Below are 14081 nucleotides of genomic sequence, written 5' to 3' on the forward strand. Positions count from 1 at the left end.
CGGCGCTGTCAGTCATCGGCGGGACCGCGCCCGCCCCTTGTTGTCACGGCGCCGCGCGGGGCTGGGGCCGCTCGCGCCGCTGTTGTTGCCGCCGCCGCGGGAGCTCGGGTGGGGAGCGGCTCCCCGGCCTCGCCATGGCCACCAGCACCACGGGCTCCACGCTGCTGCAGCCCCTCAGCAACGCCGTACGCCTGCCCGTCGACCAGGTGAGGATGGGGAGGCGCCTGCCCCGCCGCTGCTCCCGCGGGCTCGCCGGGGAGGGACCGCACCGCGCCCCCGCTCTGCGCCGTCCTGCCCCGCCCCGTCCCCCCCGCGGCCCCTCCATCCATCCGTGGGGCCGGGGCAGGGCAGGCGGCTCCCGGAGCGGGTGGCGGCCGCGGTTCCTCTCCACATCCGCGGGCGGGGGCGCCGGGGCGGCGGCCGCGCTCCGCGGGCAGGTGCGCCCGCCCCGCTCCGCGCCCGCCCTGGCTGGTCCAGCATCCCGCCCGCATCCCACCCTGTCCTGCCCGGCACTGCCTCGCCCCAACTTGTTGGCATCGTGTGTCGGCCAGATGTGGATCCGCAGCTGGGAACGGGGCCGGTATCAGCTCAAGGGTTGGAAAGGTTGGGTAATAATTGCGAGTGCAAAACAGCGCGCTGCGCCTGGATGTGCCTGCCAGGGGGGTTTACACGCGGTGTTAAATAATAATGTGCGCTGCACACAGTGCTGCTGGGAATTCGTATGTACTTTGTAGGCAGAGCGTTTCTGTGGTATCTATTGTCCAAGTGATATAAAAATTCCTGAAGGCTGTTAATCCTGGTGTCTTCACGAAGCATCAGAAGATTACAAAATAAGATTGGGAAATTGAGGTTTGCTGAGTTTTATCACTGAAGTTGGACCATAATGTTTGTTTATGGGGGAAGTGGTCTAGACCTCCTAAATCTACAGAATATTTATGTATTTATGGATACATAAGAAAAGTAATCTGAAGTAACTCCTCATATAAATTTTGCAGCACCAAGAAATTTCATAGTAGGATTTTTTTTTTTTTTAATGGCTCCATTAATGTATGTAATGAGTGAAACACATCAAAGAAAACAGAGACTTTGATGGCTTGGTTTTACAAAATACACCTAATAGGTGAGGGAAGTAACTGGAAATGAAATACAGAGGAATGAGCATGCCTAGTGAAAGTGTTTTGGATGATTGAGCTACACACTTACTCTTCTTTTTTCTTTCCCTGTTCCCCAGCCATTTGTTTGAATGGAACCATGGTTAAGGATATACATGAAAAAGTACCTTCTAGAAAACTCATAAAACGGGCAAGTTGACATTGAGCTTGCTATGATGGAATGGATACTGGGCACCCCTTGCAATGATACCTCTGGCTGGGATCGATGGCACCTCGTGGCTTGGTGCCTCATACCTGCAGGCTGTAAGCTGCTCTTTCCTGGTGCCCTGTGTTTACTTCCATAAAATGTTCGCCTTGTACAGGGTACTGTAAAACACATTAGAGATGACCATCTTTTTATGGCATGATGCTGGTGGTGTATAATTATCTACTCGTATTAGTAGTCATAAATTTAATTTATTTACAACATAGTGTGGCTACTACCAAAATTGTTTTACTATTGTAGGTATGGCATTTTGATGATAATGAAGTTACTTTTTATTAAAGCCTGGAAAACTTCCCTGTATTAAATGTTTTGCAACAGATGTTCCTGTAGAGCCAAGGAGTTTTTATAAAGTACACTTTGAGGTCTGTTGGAGCTTTTGGGAATAATCACATTGGAGGGTGGCTAAATATGTAGTTTAGAAAATTTGTTATAAGTAGTTGAAAGTCAGGCAAACATTGTTTTTGGACATCACTGGATTGTACATAATATAGGTCCAGTTGTGTATGAAGAGCACTGGTTGTAACTGGAGTATGAATCGAAGAGGTTCAAAATTATGCTGCACTGAGGAGAACACATCTATTAAAAAAATCTGATAAAAAAAAGCAAAGTTATTTTTTTGTAACCTCAGCGCAAGAGTTTATCTTGATAGTAAGTTTGTAATACAGAAAGAATGTGAATTGTGTTCAGTGTAATCGAATCAAAGGGAGTGAAGGAGATAATAAGGGCAGAGAAGAAAAAGAAAGTGCTGATACTCTTTGGTGTGTTTGCTCAAAGATTATGCATGACATTTGGTGATACTATAGGTGTATTCAGAATGAAAATGTGGCACTACTTTGAAAAAATAATAGAAGAATGAAGTTTTTTTGATTCGTACATTGTTTCTACTACTTGCTCCAAATCCGTACTATGACTACAGTCATACCAATATAGAAGCTGCTTGAAATAGGTGCTCTGGTGTAATACCAGGACTCAGAACTGCTGGAGATCAGTAGGGTGTTTTTTTTCCTCCACTCAAGTTTCAGTTTTGACCACAAGTAGATACCAATCTTTACCCAAAATGTTGCTTAAATTGTGCTTTAGGTTTAACCCATTGCTATCTAATTATCCTGCTAAGGCGTGTAACTCTTGGAAGAGAAATTGAGGTAGCATGTGTCCATGTTGCCTTACTCTGGTGTTCAAACCAGTGAATTGAGAACCTTGTCTATTTGGCAAGTGGATGGAAGTAGAAATTTAAATTCAAGGTGACGTTGCTATCTCTAAGATTAATCAATCAGATCCACATCTCTGTGTGGATCAAGTGTGAGAAATTGGTTACTTTTTTACTTAATGCTTGGCAGAACTAGAGATAGAGATCTGAGAACAGTGTTGGTTATATCGTGGTTGGAGATCAGTGCAAAGATGGAGGATGAGCTGCATGAGAGCCATTTGACACAGCAGTCTCCTCCATGTGCCCAACTGTGTTGCAAAAAGAAAAGCTTTGTTGCTTTAACAATTTGCTGTTCCTAGACATTTTTTCTTGGAACTAGTGTACTAGGTAGCTAAAGGAATGGAGAAGAACTTGTTTTCTGCTTGTGTGTGTATCCCCCAACAAGGTATTGTGCAGTAACTTGTTGCTGTGTTAACACTTCCTTTGGGTCTCGTTTTGTCTTGCACCAAGTTTACCGAAACAGCTACTTGGAAAAGTTAATGTGTTCTTTATAGGCTTCTTGGGCCAGTTTTTCTGTTGTTATTTTCAGTCATTTGGTGAAAGGGAAGAAGATGCTTGGTGTGAGCAAGAGCCTACAGCAAACTTGCCTTTCTCTGTATTTTGTAGTAGGAAAAAAAAAATTAGTTCTTGGGAGTGAAAAGCCGCGTAAAAACTGTTTCTTTTCATGTCTTGGAGAACGTAAGTTGGCTGCTCAGCAAAGGAAGCATTCTGTTGACAGCTGTGGCACATTAGGTCCTTAAAGTTAATGAATGAGTGAATAAATATTAATGTACTGCATATTCCTTGTGTCTTCTCAGGGGAGAGAAGGAATCCAAGTAGCCATGTCCTTCCCACCTGGACAACTTCCCAAGAGAAGTATGGGAAGGTTTATCATAAAAACTTGTCTGCTAGAGTGTCACATGTTGCATAATGCATTGAGGCTGTAACCTGAATTATTTTTTTTGTAGTTATATCTCTTACCTAGCCTTGTATTTTCCCTGTTTGCATGTCATATTTTTGCCTCTGCTTCTTCCTTCTTTCTCTAAGGTGAAGCCTGACAAATAATGTGTTGGACCTTGGTCTGTGTCTAATTCTATCACTACCTTGCTGATTTTCTATTGATAAGTGACTTACCATGTTGATGTGTTAGCTTACTTGTCATTAAATTGGAAAGATTTAAATTTGCTGTGACAATGATTCTAGGAGAGCAAAGCTTTCTTTTTGGTCTCTGTGGGGCTAGGAGAGTTCAGAGAATTATCATTGCTTTCACTGCTTCCACCAGAGGGAGCAAAATTTTTTTACTGAAGATGGACAGAAATCATAGAGGTTATTACTGCCCTTCATTTGTTATAGAAATAGATCATTTGTAGTAGAGGAATAGTTGAGCAGGGGAGATAGGAGACTGGCTATGACAATATGTGAACATCAGCTTTTTACATGAGTTGTCTAAGAGATTGATCTTGAGATCCTGAAATACAGTCTGAACTGATTATCAGTCTGAGCTTCAGTGATTATCTTCTAGATAAGAAAAGGAAGAATGTGGCTCCAACAGCTAACAGTGTAGTTCTATGAAGATATGTGGACAGAATAAAATGTCATGCTTATGATTATGCACTTGACTTGAACTCCAGGATGTAAAAATAAGCAGTATTTTTTCAAGAGAAGAAAAAAGAAAATTCCGTGCATTTCCGCACTTTTCTTTGTTTTTGGTTTGGGTTTTTTTTCCAATCTAGTTTTAGCTTTTGTTTTGTTAAGTCTGCTCATTTGTGTAGAATAAATACAATTTTCTACATGAATGCCATCAATCTTCAAATAATCTAAACTGACCTTTTTTTATTAAGAATAGACATAAAAATTCAAATCCTCCTAAACATGAATTGTATAAACTACACAAACTTCCTTCATTTAGTGATTATAAGCCAGTTTGCTGGCTTTACATAATTTTCTGCATGCCCTTCCTTGTGCAGAGAGTTAACCAAGTTGCTTTCATCATGCCCTTAACACACTTGGTTCCACATAAAAGCACTGACGTATGTTGAGCCTGTGTTTCACCTTTAAGCCCTCAAGGAGAGTGGGCAGGAATTTTTTCCTTGTATACATCTATGAAATATTTATTTCTTACATGCATATGATGTAAGAAAGCAATTTAACAATTTTTTTCTCCTTTATTTTGATGCCTCAGAGATGCGCGCAGCTGTAGTTTGGGGAAAAGGCAAGGCTTGGAGGTGGTGTAGGGAATTTTGCTGTGAAGCATTATGTGCCTGATTTGCCTACAGGGTACATCTGAGTATGTATCCTAGTCGATCTGTTATTTCACAAAATTTTGAGCATTAGCGATGCCTTATCATCCCTTGCTTTCTGCCAACATAGCCTCCTGAGGGCTGAAATGTTTTAGTCTGATAAAAACCTTTTTGTCTAAACATGGAATGGATATGAAAATGTTTGTCCTGTATAACTGTCCAGAATTTAGATGGCCTAACACTTGACTGAAGCATTATCAAACTAGAAAAAAGAATAGAGTGTCTCAAGTTTCCTTCTTTCATCGTTGATTCTTAGGCCCTTGTGTATGGTTGTGGAACACAGAGCAGCTTGTTACTGGTTTTTCAGATGTGACCCAGGAAACTTACAAGTAGTAGATGTGAGTAAAATTAGCATTCACGGGTGTGTAAAATGCGAACACTGAAGGTAAGGGAGTGGTAGGATAAGCAAGTTGTGCCCCTACTTTGCCCTGTACTTTCCTTATGTGCTGCTAGCAGCAGTCAGGAGAATGAAGGGTGGATGACAAAGCATGATCTTCTATGATGATAGATGGAGACTGTAGTGGGTGAAAAGAAGCTGGAAATAAAGTTCTGTTCTTCATTCTGTATGTGCTCTTCTCAGTGACTGGATGTTTTGAATTGTTTGGATTTGCTAGCCAAGTTTTTAATGGTTTCTTAACTTCCCTTTGAACTATGGGAGGGGAGGGAATGTATCATCAGAAGGGTCGTCTGCAGTGACACCTTTCCCAGGTCTTACTATTAGTGGTTAGGTGTTGACTTACTCAACAAACAATAGGTAAAGACTTTGCAATGAAAAATACGTAGAGAAGGATGAAACTGTTGGGATAAGAGAAAAAATTGACAAGAGAAACTGACTGTCTTGAAGGAAGGGGTGAAATCTGTCATGAACAGAGTTGGAAAAGAAAGCGAACACTGGTTACAGTGTTAGAAAAGGTGGGCTGTTTATTAAGCGATAGAAAGATTTAGTGCAAGAAAGAAATACATCTCTTTAATTCAGGTTCATGAATATTGTTGTGAGGATGTAAATTACATAGCTGCTTTAATTCTTTAGTTTTTACAGAAGCAGCGGTGAATTTTGTTCTCTCACACACTTTCATACTGGGTATGTTTTCTCCAGTTTTTTGCAAAGCAGTGGAAAAACTCAAATATAGTTACACCTAAGGTTTCTACAGTAATCATCTAAACTAAACACTCTTTACCTGAATAGCTTATAGTCAACTGTTTTATTTTGTCACATTGTTTTTCACATCCTTAGGCAAGTCATTGAGGTGGTGTAAATGTGAACACTTACTTGTGCTCATGACAGTACAACTCATATCTGAATCCAAAATGGGGTTCAGAAGTTGCTATGAAAATACTGCAGTTCAGGAATGTTGAAAAGAAATAGTGGAGTGCTTAAAGAAAAGTCTAATAAAGAAAAAATAGTAAGGCATTAGGAAGGTAACAAGAGTCACTTTTTACTGAGTACATGGTTATCACTGTGTTGCTTTCTGTTTCTGAAGGGTTTCTGCTGTAAATCTGTTATACTACATCTATGTTGATCTTTTGTCTCTGTGGGCTTTTTCTTGAGTACTGTGCTGACTTCATGCAAGAGTTCTGAAAACCGATACAACTGAAATAGATGAGTCATCTTTATCATTCAGTCGCCCTGACATTTGTTGACTTCTAACTCCTGTTTGCCTGTTCCCATGTTGACCTAATGAAGCACTGTGATACATCCTTTGCAGCCTTGATTACAGAATACTTTCTTCACATTTGTTATTTTGACTAATGTGCACTTTTCCTGAGTAACAGTTGCCCTTTTTTTTTTTTTACTTGTTTTCCTTGAATGAGGGAGTCCAGACTGGAGTTTTATTTTCTCCTGAAAAATAAGAACAACTACATTTACCCAAGTGAAAATCTGTTTGCTTGATGCGTGCATCTTCACAGTATTTGTGTTACAAGGAAAGTTGATGTAACTCTTTGGTATGGATATTTCATTTTCCTTCTTTACTTTGGGAAGTACTTTAAATTCAACATCAGTTGAATCAACATTGCTAGTCTTTTAGCACTTGTTCAAGTGAACAGATCTGTTTGAGAATTTCAATTTGTCTGCAAATTTAGATAAGTGCTAGTTATGCCTACTTGTTTTAAGTGATCATTCTCGTAGCTAAGCCATCTTTTGCAAAGGAAAACTTCCATAGCTCTGCCTTTTGTTCTAGAATAATATATCCAAAGGTGAAGAAGCTATTTTGGTTTGGCTGTAATGGTGTGATTTTCTGTAGCTGGGATTTTGGTCTTTTCTTCTATTTCCAGTTAAAGTGACCTAAGCTGCAGAAGTTGTTCTTATTCTGAAATGTGGCTTGTGAGCATACTGGTTGTATAACTACAGTGGTATATTCTATACTGTAATGCCACCTGTATAGATAATTCTTAACCTTTCTGACCTGCCTTTTGGCTGAGTAATGCTCTTGATTCTACTGCTTCGTCTCAATCTTACATATATATATAAATGCACACATACATAAAACCCAAATTATTCAATTGACTAAGCATGTCATTGAAAAAGTGGGCTGAAGGCCCAGACTATAATGAATTGGGTTTTAGTCTTCATGGTGGAAAGGCTAGAAAGAATTTGAGGTCATCACAGGTCTGCAGGAATTGTAGAAGTTCAGTGATGGCTATGATTGTAGAAGGTCTACCCATAGAATACATTAGCAAATTGTTTTCTGTAATGGAATTGAATGTAAGCAGTCAGATAAAATATTTTAATATTGAAGTATAATTCTAAATGTTACTAAAGTATTATTTAAGATGGAGTTAATTTGAAAAGATATAACATCTCAAAGTAGTGTCCATTACTTGTACAGATTGCTGCACACTGCAGATGTTTAAAGGGCTGCTGTTGTGATGCTTGGAGGTGAGGCTTGGCTGATCTGATGGGGGTGCTTCCTGAATTGGGAAGAGCAGGAAGATAATAGACATGGAGGAATACAGACTGAGTTAGATAGTAGTTCGTTCAAGGGGGAATGCAGTGAAGCCCCCTCCTATTTTTTTTCCTTCCCAAGGAGAGCACTGAGAAGCTGACCATTTTAAAGATGGGGAATACTTGTTCTACTTGCTGATTGAAATGGCTATTGTCGTTACCAGATTTCTGCATGTTATGTGGACAAGAGACTTACTTTCAATGTCTGTTGCTTATTTTAAGATGTGTTTCAGTTTCTCACATACCAGGAGAATATAATTGTAGTGAAGTAGATATTAATTGAGAAAATGTCAGTTTCTGGTTGCATTTGAGAAGGATACCTCCATAGATGTTGGTTATTTTGCTTTATTTTTAAATGCCTAGGAAAGTGAGTAGCTTGTAAAGCTTTTGCAAGATTTCAGACACTGTAGTGGTTCTCTGGATGTTAAAATAAAAACTTGTCATTCAAATCCACATTTGAATACCCTGTATTTATAGATAACACAAAGAATAGAAATTTTCAGTTCCCCTGGAGTTGCTAGATGGAGCTTAAAGGTTAACTAGGAAAAAAAAGGATAAAAGAATGTAAGAGTAGACACACAGGATGATAAACATAGCTGGAACTAGTGGATAAACACATGATGAGGAATACAGAGCTAGTGGATAAACACATAATGAGCAATGTAGTGGGGCTTTTGGCAAAGTTCTGTAACAAGAAGTATCAGCACATGCCCAAAGAAAAGTTCAAGGGAAGGTCACCTGTAATATTGAGGCACTCATTGAGTATGACCACCAGAGACACCTTTAGATGACCCTCTAGGACCATAAAAGGGTTTCCAGTAGGAGGCAGATGCATGCAGATTAGTTCTAGGAAAAATGATGTTTATGTGTTAGCTAGGAAGTACTCTGTAATGAATATGTATGATCATGATGGAATAAATACCCTGTTGTAGTTTCATGACACACATTTGATTAAAGGAAATATCCTCTGAAAGTGTCCAGCACTGTAATAAAGAATGCCTGCTTTCTAATACTTCAAATTGTGTTAGTTTATTTTCCAGCTGATTTTGTTATCATTGTACTGCTGATACATGTGACAGAGTAGAGATTTTGAGTTCATCCCACTGTGTGCATGTGCACTGTGAGTGTGTGATAAAAACCCATGGTTTTAAAAGCACAGTAACTGAGTTGGTCTTTGTTTAGAACTGTGTTTTGCCAACATAATGCCAGTCTGTGGTATTTTGATGTTGTAAACTCTTTTTCTCTGGTAGTCTGAGATCTGCAATCCTTAACTGGCCAAACCAGTTTTTGCTTGACAGAAGCAAGTGGTTTATGTCCTTATTGTTTCTAAAGAGAGGAGAAAACAAAACACACAAGCAAAAAGACGGAAGCCAGGATTCCTATTTCACCTCTGAACCAAACTTGCATCCTAGATTGGGTATTTCCATGAATAAATAGCTTTTATGTTTGACAACACAGTATCTATAATGCTGAATCCTTAGGAGCCTATCAGAGAGAACACCCTTCAGCCACCATCTTCCTATCCTTAATAAATTAGTTTTGGTTGTTTTCACTATAAAATGTGTACATTGATGTTTCATTTTACATCTTTAGTCATACAGTTTTTCTTAGAGTAATTCTGAGTAATGATATAGTAAGTCGTCTTTGAAAAAGCTTATTGGATTTGATGCTCATTTATTGCACAAACCAGATTACTATTGCCCACATCGTGTTGTTCATGATGTGCTTTGCTCTCCGTAACATACTTAATTGCAAACTGGAAACAGGGAGTTAATACTGGAAATAGAAATAATATTACTAACCTATGTCATAACTGGATTTGATGTTTTGGACTGAAACCAGCTTGGAAAAAAACCATTTAGGATCTTATGAGTAAGTCCTTTCAGCTGCCAATAAATTAATGGGAAGATGAGGTATATGTGTGCAGTATTAAAAAGCATTTGTCAGTGATGTTGATGTTGACTAACACAAATGGTTAGAGCATGCACTTGAAGGAAGTGGCTGGTATTAGAAGGCTGTGCTTGGAGTTTTCATCTGAAAAATGTGTCCCTTCACATTGGATACTGTTTAAACACTCAGTAATACAATCTTTGCTACAAAGAACATAGTGCTGTAATACAAACATCTCCCATACTGACATGATTTCAAAAGAACCACTGCTGCTTATCCTCCATTTCTTCATGTTTCACCCAGGAAGCAAGGTTGAGACTTCAGGGCAGGAGTGTTAATTAGTTGTATTTTTGTCATGTAAGGCACTGGGTATTAATTGAATAAAAAATGATTTTGGAAGCATTTTTGCTAGATTTATGATCCTTTCAGTTGAAAGAGGAATCTTGTTTCTTCCTATCATTCTGTAGCGGGTTGAGTTCGAAACCGGGCAGAAACACCTATTAAATGTAGTGGTTTTGATTCAAAATATCCATTATTTACTTATTTTCCTTCTGTGAGATAAGAATTAGGAGAAAAGCAAAGCAGGCACAAACCTTAAACAGTTGCAGTACAATGAAAGAGCTTTATTACTAACAGAATTAAAAGTAAAGAGAAAACAACAAAACAAAATTAAAGTAAATCCCCCCCCCTCCCCCCCCCCCCCCTTCCAGCACTTCTCCCCTTTTATCCAGCTCACACAAGGGATAACAGAACATGGGATGTTAGTCAGTGTTGCAGTTCTTGAAAAGTCTTTCTCTTATGCTTAAGGAAGAAAAGGTTTTCCTTCAGTTGCACGTGGTTCCCAAACTGCCACCAACAGCACACCCGCCCGGAAACAAACAGTCTGCTGTGTGTAGAACATCTCTCCCATGAAGAATTTCACAGTTCTTTCATACTACAAAACATGGGCCATCACATGGGGTTATTAATCTTTTTAAGGATAAGTTATTTTGGCCTGCACACAGAGGCTTTTCTTCGCCACAAGTCTCTAACAGCCTCTCACTACTTCTATATAGCCTGGCATAGGCACTCTTCACAAACTTCATAGGCACACGAGGATACTCCATCCCCCCATGTTCTTCAAATGGATTAAAGAGACAAACAGTTTGTGGTATTACGGTTTCTTACCACGGCATGCAAGAAGGTTTCTTTTAAGCTGCGCGCCAGAATCGCGGCACCGCCCTCTTCTCTCCTGTCGCCATTTCCAGCTCCGTCCCACGTGACTCACTTCTCTTTCTCTCTGACTCTGAAACCGCCATGTTGAAGGGTGTTCTTGTTCGGGCTTTACGGTGGGGAAAGCCTCGCTCCCTCTGTGCTGCTGGCTGCACGGTGTCCTCTTCCGTTCAGCACGAAGTGTGCTGGCTGCAGACAGGAGGCTCTGCCGGCTCCCGCTGGCTCCGCCGGCTCCGCATGGAGAGGAGAGGGACCCGCCTGTCCCCAGAAGCTGCGCTGGATGGGTTTAGCTGCGAGCAGTCCATGGCTGGTTTGAGCTGCCTGCGGCTCTGGGACAGTCCCCCCCAGCGACCCAGGGTCCGTGCCGTGGTGCTGAGAAAGGGGGAAAGGGGCAGTGGCCCCGGCCCGGCCCAGCGGGGCCGGGAGGCTCGGAGCCCCCCCACCTTCCAGCAGGCGAGCTCCGACCAAAAGGGGAAGTCCCGCCTTTCTGTGCGGTTTAAATATGTAAATTGTGAGAAGCGTAATTGGTCTTAAAGACTGTCCATCAACTCAGGGTCAACCCAACACATTCCACCCCTCGCTTCTCAAAATTTACATATCCAAAAGTTACTTAAAATAGCAAAACCAGAGCTAAAAGAAAACAAATTCCATAAACCTCCACCCCTAGAATTTTTACCACTACTACAAAGCAAATTTCTTCTATTATTCTACTTAATGTTATAACTTTCTACTTGCTCTGCTTATTATTTTCTCCTAATTAATCTTCATCTCACAGCACTCATTAATTGCCCGCATTCTCCACCATTGATGTAGCGGGTTGAGTTCGAAACCGGGCAGAAACACCTATTAAATGTAGTGGTTTTGATTCAAAATATCCATTATTTACTTATTTTCCTTCTGTGAGATAAGAATTAGGAGAAAAGCAAAGCAGGCACAAACCTTAAACAGTTGCAGTACAATGAAAGAGCTTTATTACTAACAGAATTAAAAGTAAAGAGAAAACAACAAAACAAAATTAAAGTAAATCCCCCCCCCCTCCCCCCCCCCCCCTTCCAGCACTTCTCCCCTTTTATCCAGCTCACACAAGGGATAACAGAACATGGGATGTTAGTCAGTGTTGCAGTTCTTGAAAAGTCTTTCTCTTATGCTTAAGGAAGAAAAGGTTTTCCTTCAGTTGCACGTGGTTCCCAAACTGCCACCAACAGCACACCCGCCCGGAAACAAACAGTCTGCTGTGTGTAGAACATCTCTCCCATGAAGAATTTCACAGTTCTTTCATACTACAAAACATGGGCCATCACATGGGGTTATTAATCTTTTTAAGGATAAGTTATTTTGGCCTGCACACAGAGGCTTTTCTTCGCCACAAGTCTCTAACAGCCTCTCACTACTTCTATATAGCCTGGCATAGGCACTCTTCACAAACTTCATAGGCACACGAGGATACTCCATCCCCCCATGTTCTTCAAATGGATTAAAGAGACAAACAGTTTGTGGTATTACGGTTTCTTACCACGGCATGCAAGAAGGTTTCTTTTAAGCTGCGCGCCAGAATCGCGGCACCGCCCTCTTCTCTCCTGTCGCCATTTCCAGCTCCGTCCCACGTGACTCACTTCTCTTTCTCTCTGACTCTGAAACCGCCATGTTGAAGGGTGTTCTTGTTCGGGCTTTACGGTGGGGAAAGCCTCGCTCCCTCTGTGCTGCTGGCTGCACGGTGTCCTCTTCCGTTCAGCACGAAGTGTGCTGGCTGCAGACAGGAGGCTCTGCCGGCTCCCGCTGGCTCCGCCGGCTCCGCATGGAGAGGAGAGGGACCCGCCTGTCCCCAGAAGCTGCGCTGGATGGGTTTAGCTGCGAGCAGTCCATGGCTGGTTTGAGCTGCCTGCGGCTCTGGGACAGTCCCCCCCAGCGACCCAGGGTCCGTGCCGTGGTGCTGAGAAAGGGGGAAAGGGGCAGTGGCCCCGGCCCGGCCCAGCGGGGCCGGGAGGCTCGGAGCCCCCCCACCTTCCAGCAGGCGAGCTCCGACCAAAAGGGGAAGTCCCGCCTTTCTGTGCGGTTTAAATATGTAAATTGTGAGAAGCGTAATTGGTCTTAAAGACTGTCCATCAACTCAGGGTCAACCCAACACACATTCAGAGAAGAAAGGTTCTCTGAACTACTCTTAAGTATCTGTCAACTTTATCAAATACCTTTGCCAGTATCTCTGAACTCCTCTTCCTGACATTTCCCAATAAATTGAAGAAAATTACCAAGGAGTTTGATTTTGATCCTTGTAATAGAATTGCTTTCTTTCAGCTTTACTGTGGAAAATGTTATTTTCTTTTTTCTTGTTTTTAATTTTTCTCCCTTTAATATTATTGCAGCAACTTTCAGGCAGTAGTTGGAAAATTGACATTGGTATCAAATAATGGTCATTCTCACTTTTCAGTTCTTAGCTGTCTGGCATTAGGCAATTATTGGATGATTGTACAAGTTGTTTTTATGCTTGATGAAGGTAAGAAATTCAACGGGAGAATATCCATCAGTGCTGCTGTCTGGTTGTTGTGGAGAAAACATTAACTCCCCCCCTATGTTATAACCAACTTTTTGTGAACTCTTGTAGATGTTTTTCATTCCTCAACTGATTGTTTTGGTGGGAAAGGGAAATAGTTTGACTTAACTTGGAGCAGGAACAAGAAAATAATGACGTTTGAGGAACAAGGCACAACTGATGCTTCATTAATTGTGATAAGGTTTGGCAATTTTTGGCAAGTATGTGTCAACAAACATGGTGCTTGAAGAAATTTGTGTTTAAAATGTTACTGCTAGAGTAGCCCTACAGATTTAGAAAAAACATTAAAGCCTTAGCTTTAAGGTCTTCTTAAGGTGTATGTACATCATTCTGTCTTGATCCTCTAGCTCTTGCAAGAACTCATTTCAAAGTGGTTTTGTAGTTTAAATTCTATTTTTTCCCTAAAAAGTATTTTTTTTCTCTAATAGCCATAGATGTTGAAAAGGAGCTAAAGGTGGGAGAAGAGGAATGCTGCTTAGTGCACCTTGCTCACAGGCCCTTTCAGATGAAGGAGGAAGCATATGTGATAACTTTGTTTCTGTGGTAGAATGGAGGGCCAAAAATTACTATAGGCAGGGAGACAAGTAGTGCTGGCATCTTGCACCTCAGAGAGATTGAATTCCA

At 41.2% G+C, this 14081-nt stretch overlaps 1 protein-coding gene across 2 annotated transcripts in view; it reads left to right on the forward strand.

Annotated features, from left to right (window-relative positions):
- The first annotated feature begins 26 nt into the window (after nucleotides 1–26).
- Nucleotides 27–14081, forward strand: part of MBOAT2 (membrane bound O-acyltransferase domain containing 2) — a 97616-nt gene continuing 83561 nt past the window's right edge. The window contains exon 1 of one of the 2 annotated variants that reach the window (XM_032104333.1): nucleotides 27–206. In XM_032104333.1, coding sequence (XP_031960224.1) covers nucleotides 135–206 — 72 coding nt within the window. In that variant the 5' untranslated portion in view covers nucleotides 27–134. Of the gene's footprint in view, nucleotides 207–494; nucleotides 604–14081 lie in introns of those variants that run through there. The other variant, XM_032104336.1, reaches the window with a different exon arrangement.

This window comes from Corvus moneduloides, chromosome 3 (genome assembly GCF_009650955.1).
Source record: "Corvus moneduloides isolate bCorMon1 chromosome 3, bCorMon1.pri, whole genome shotgun sequence".
NCBI lineage: Eukaryota > Metazoa > Chordata > Aves > Passeriformes > Corvidae > Corvus > Corvus moneduloides.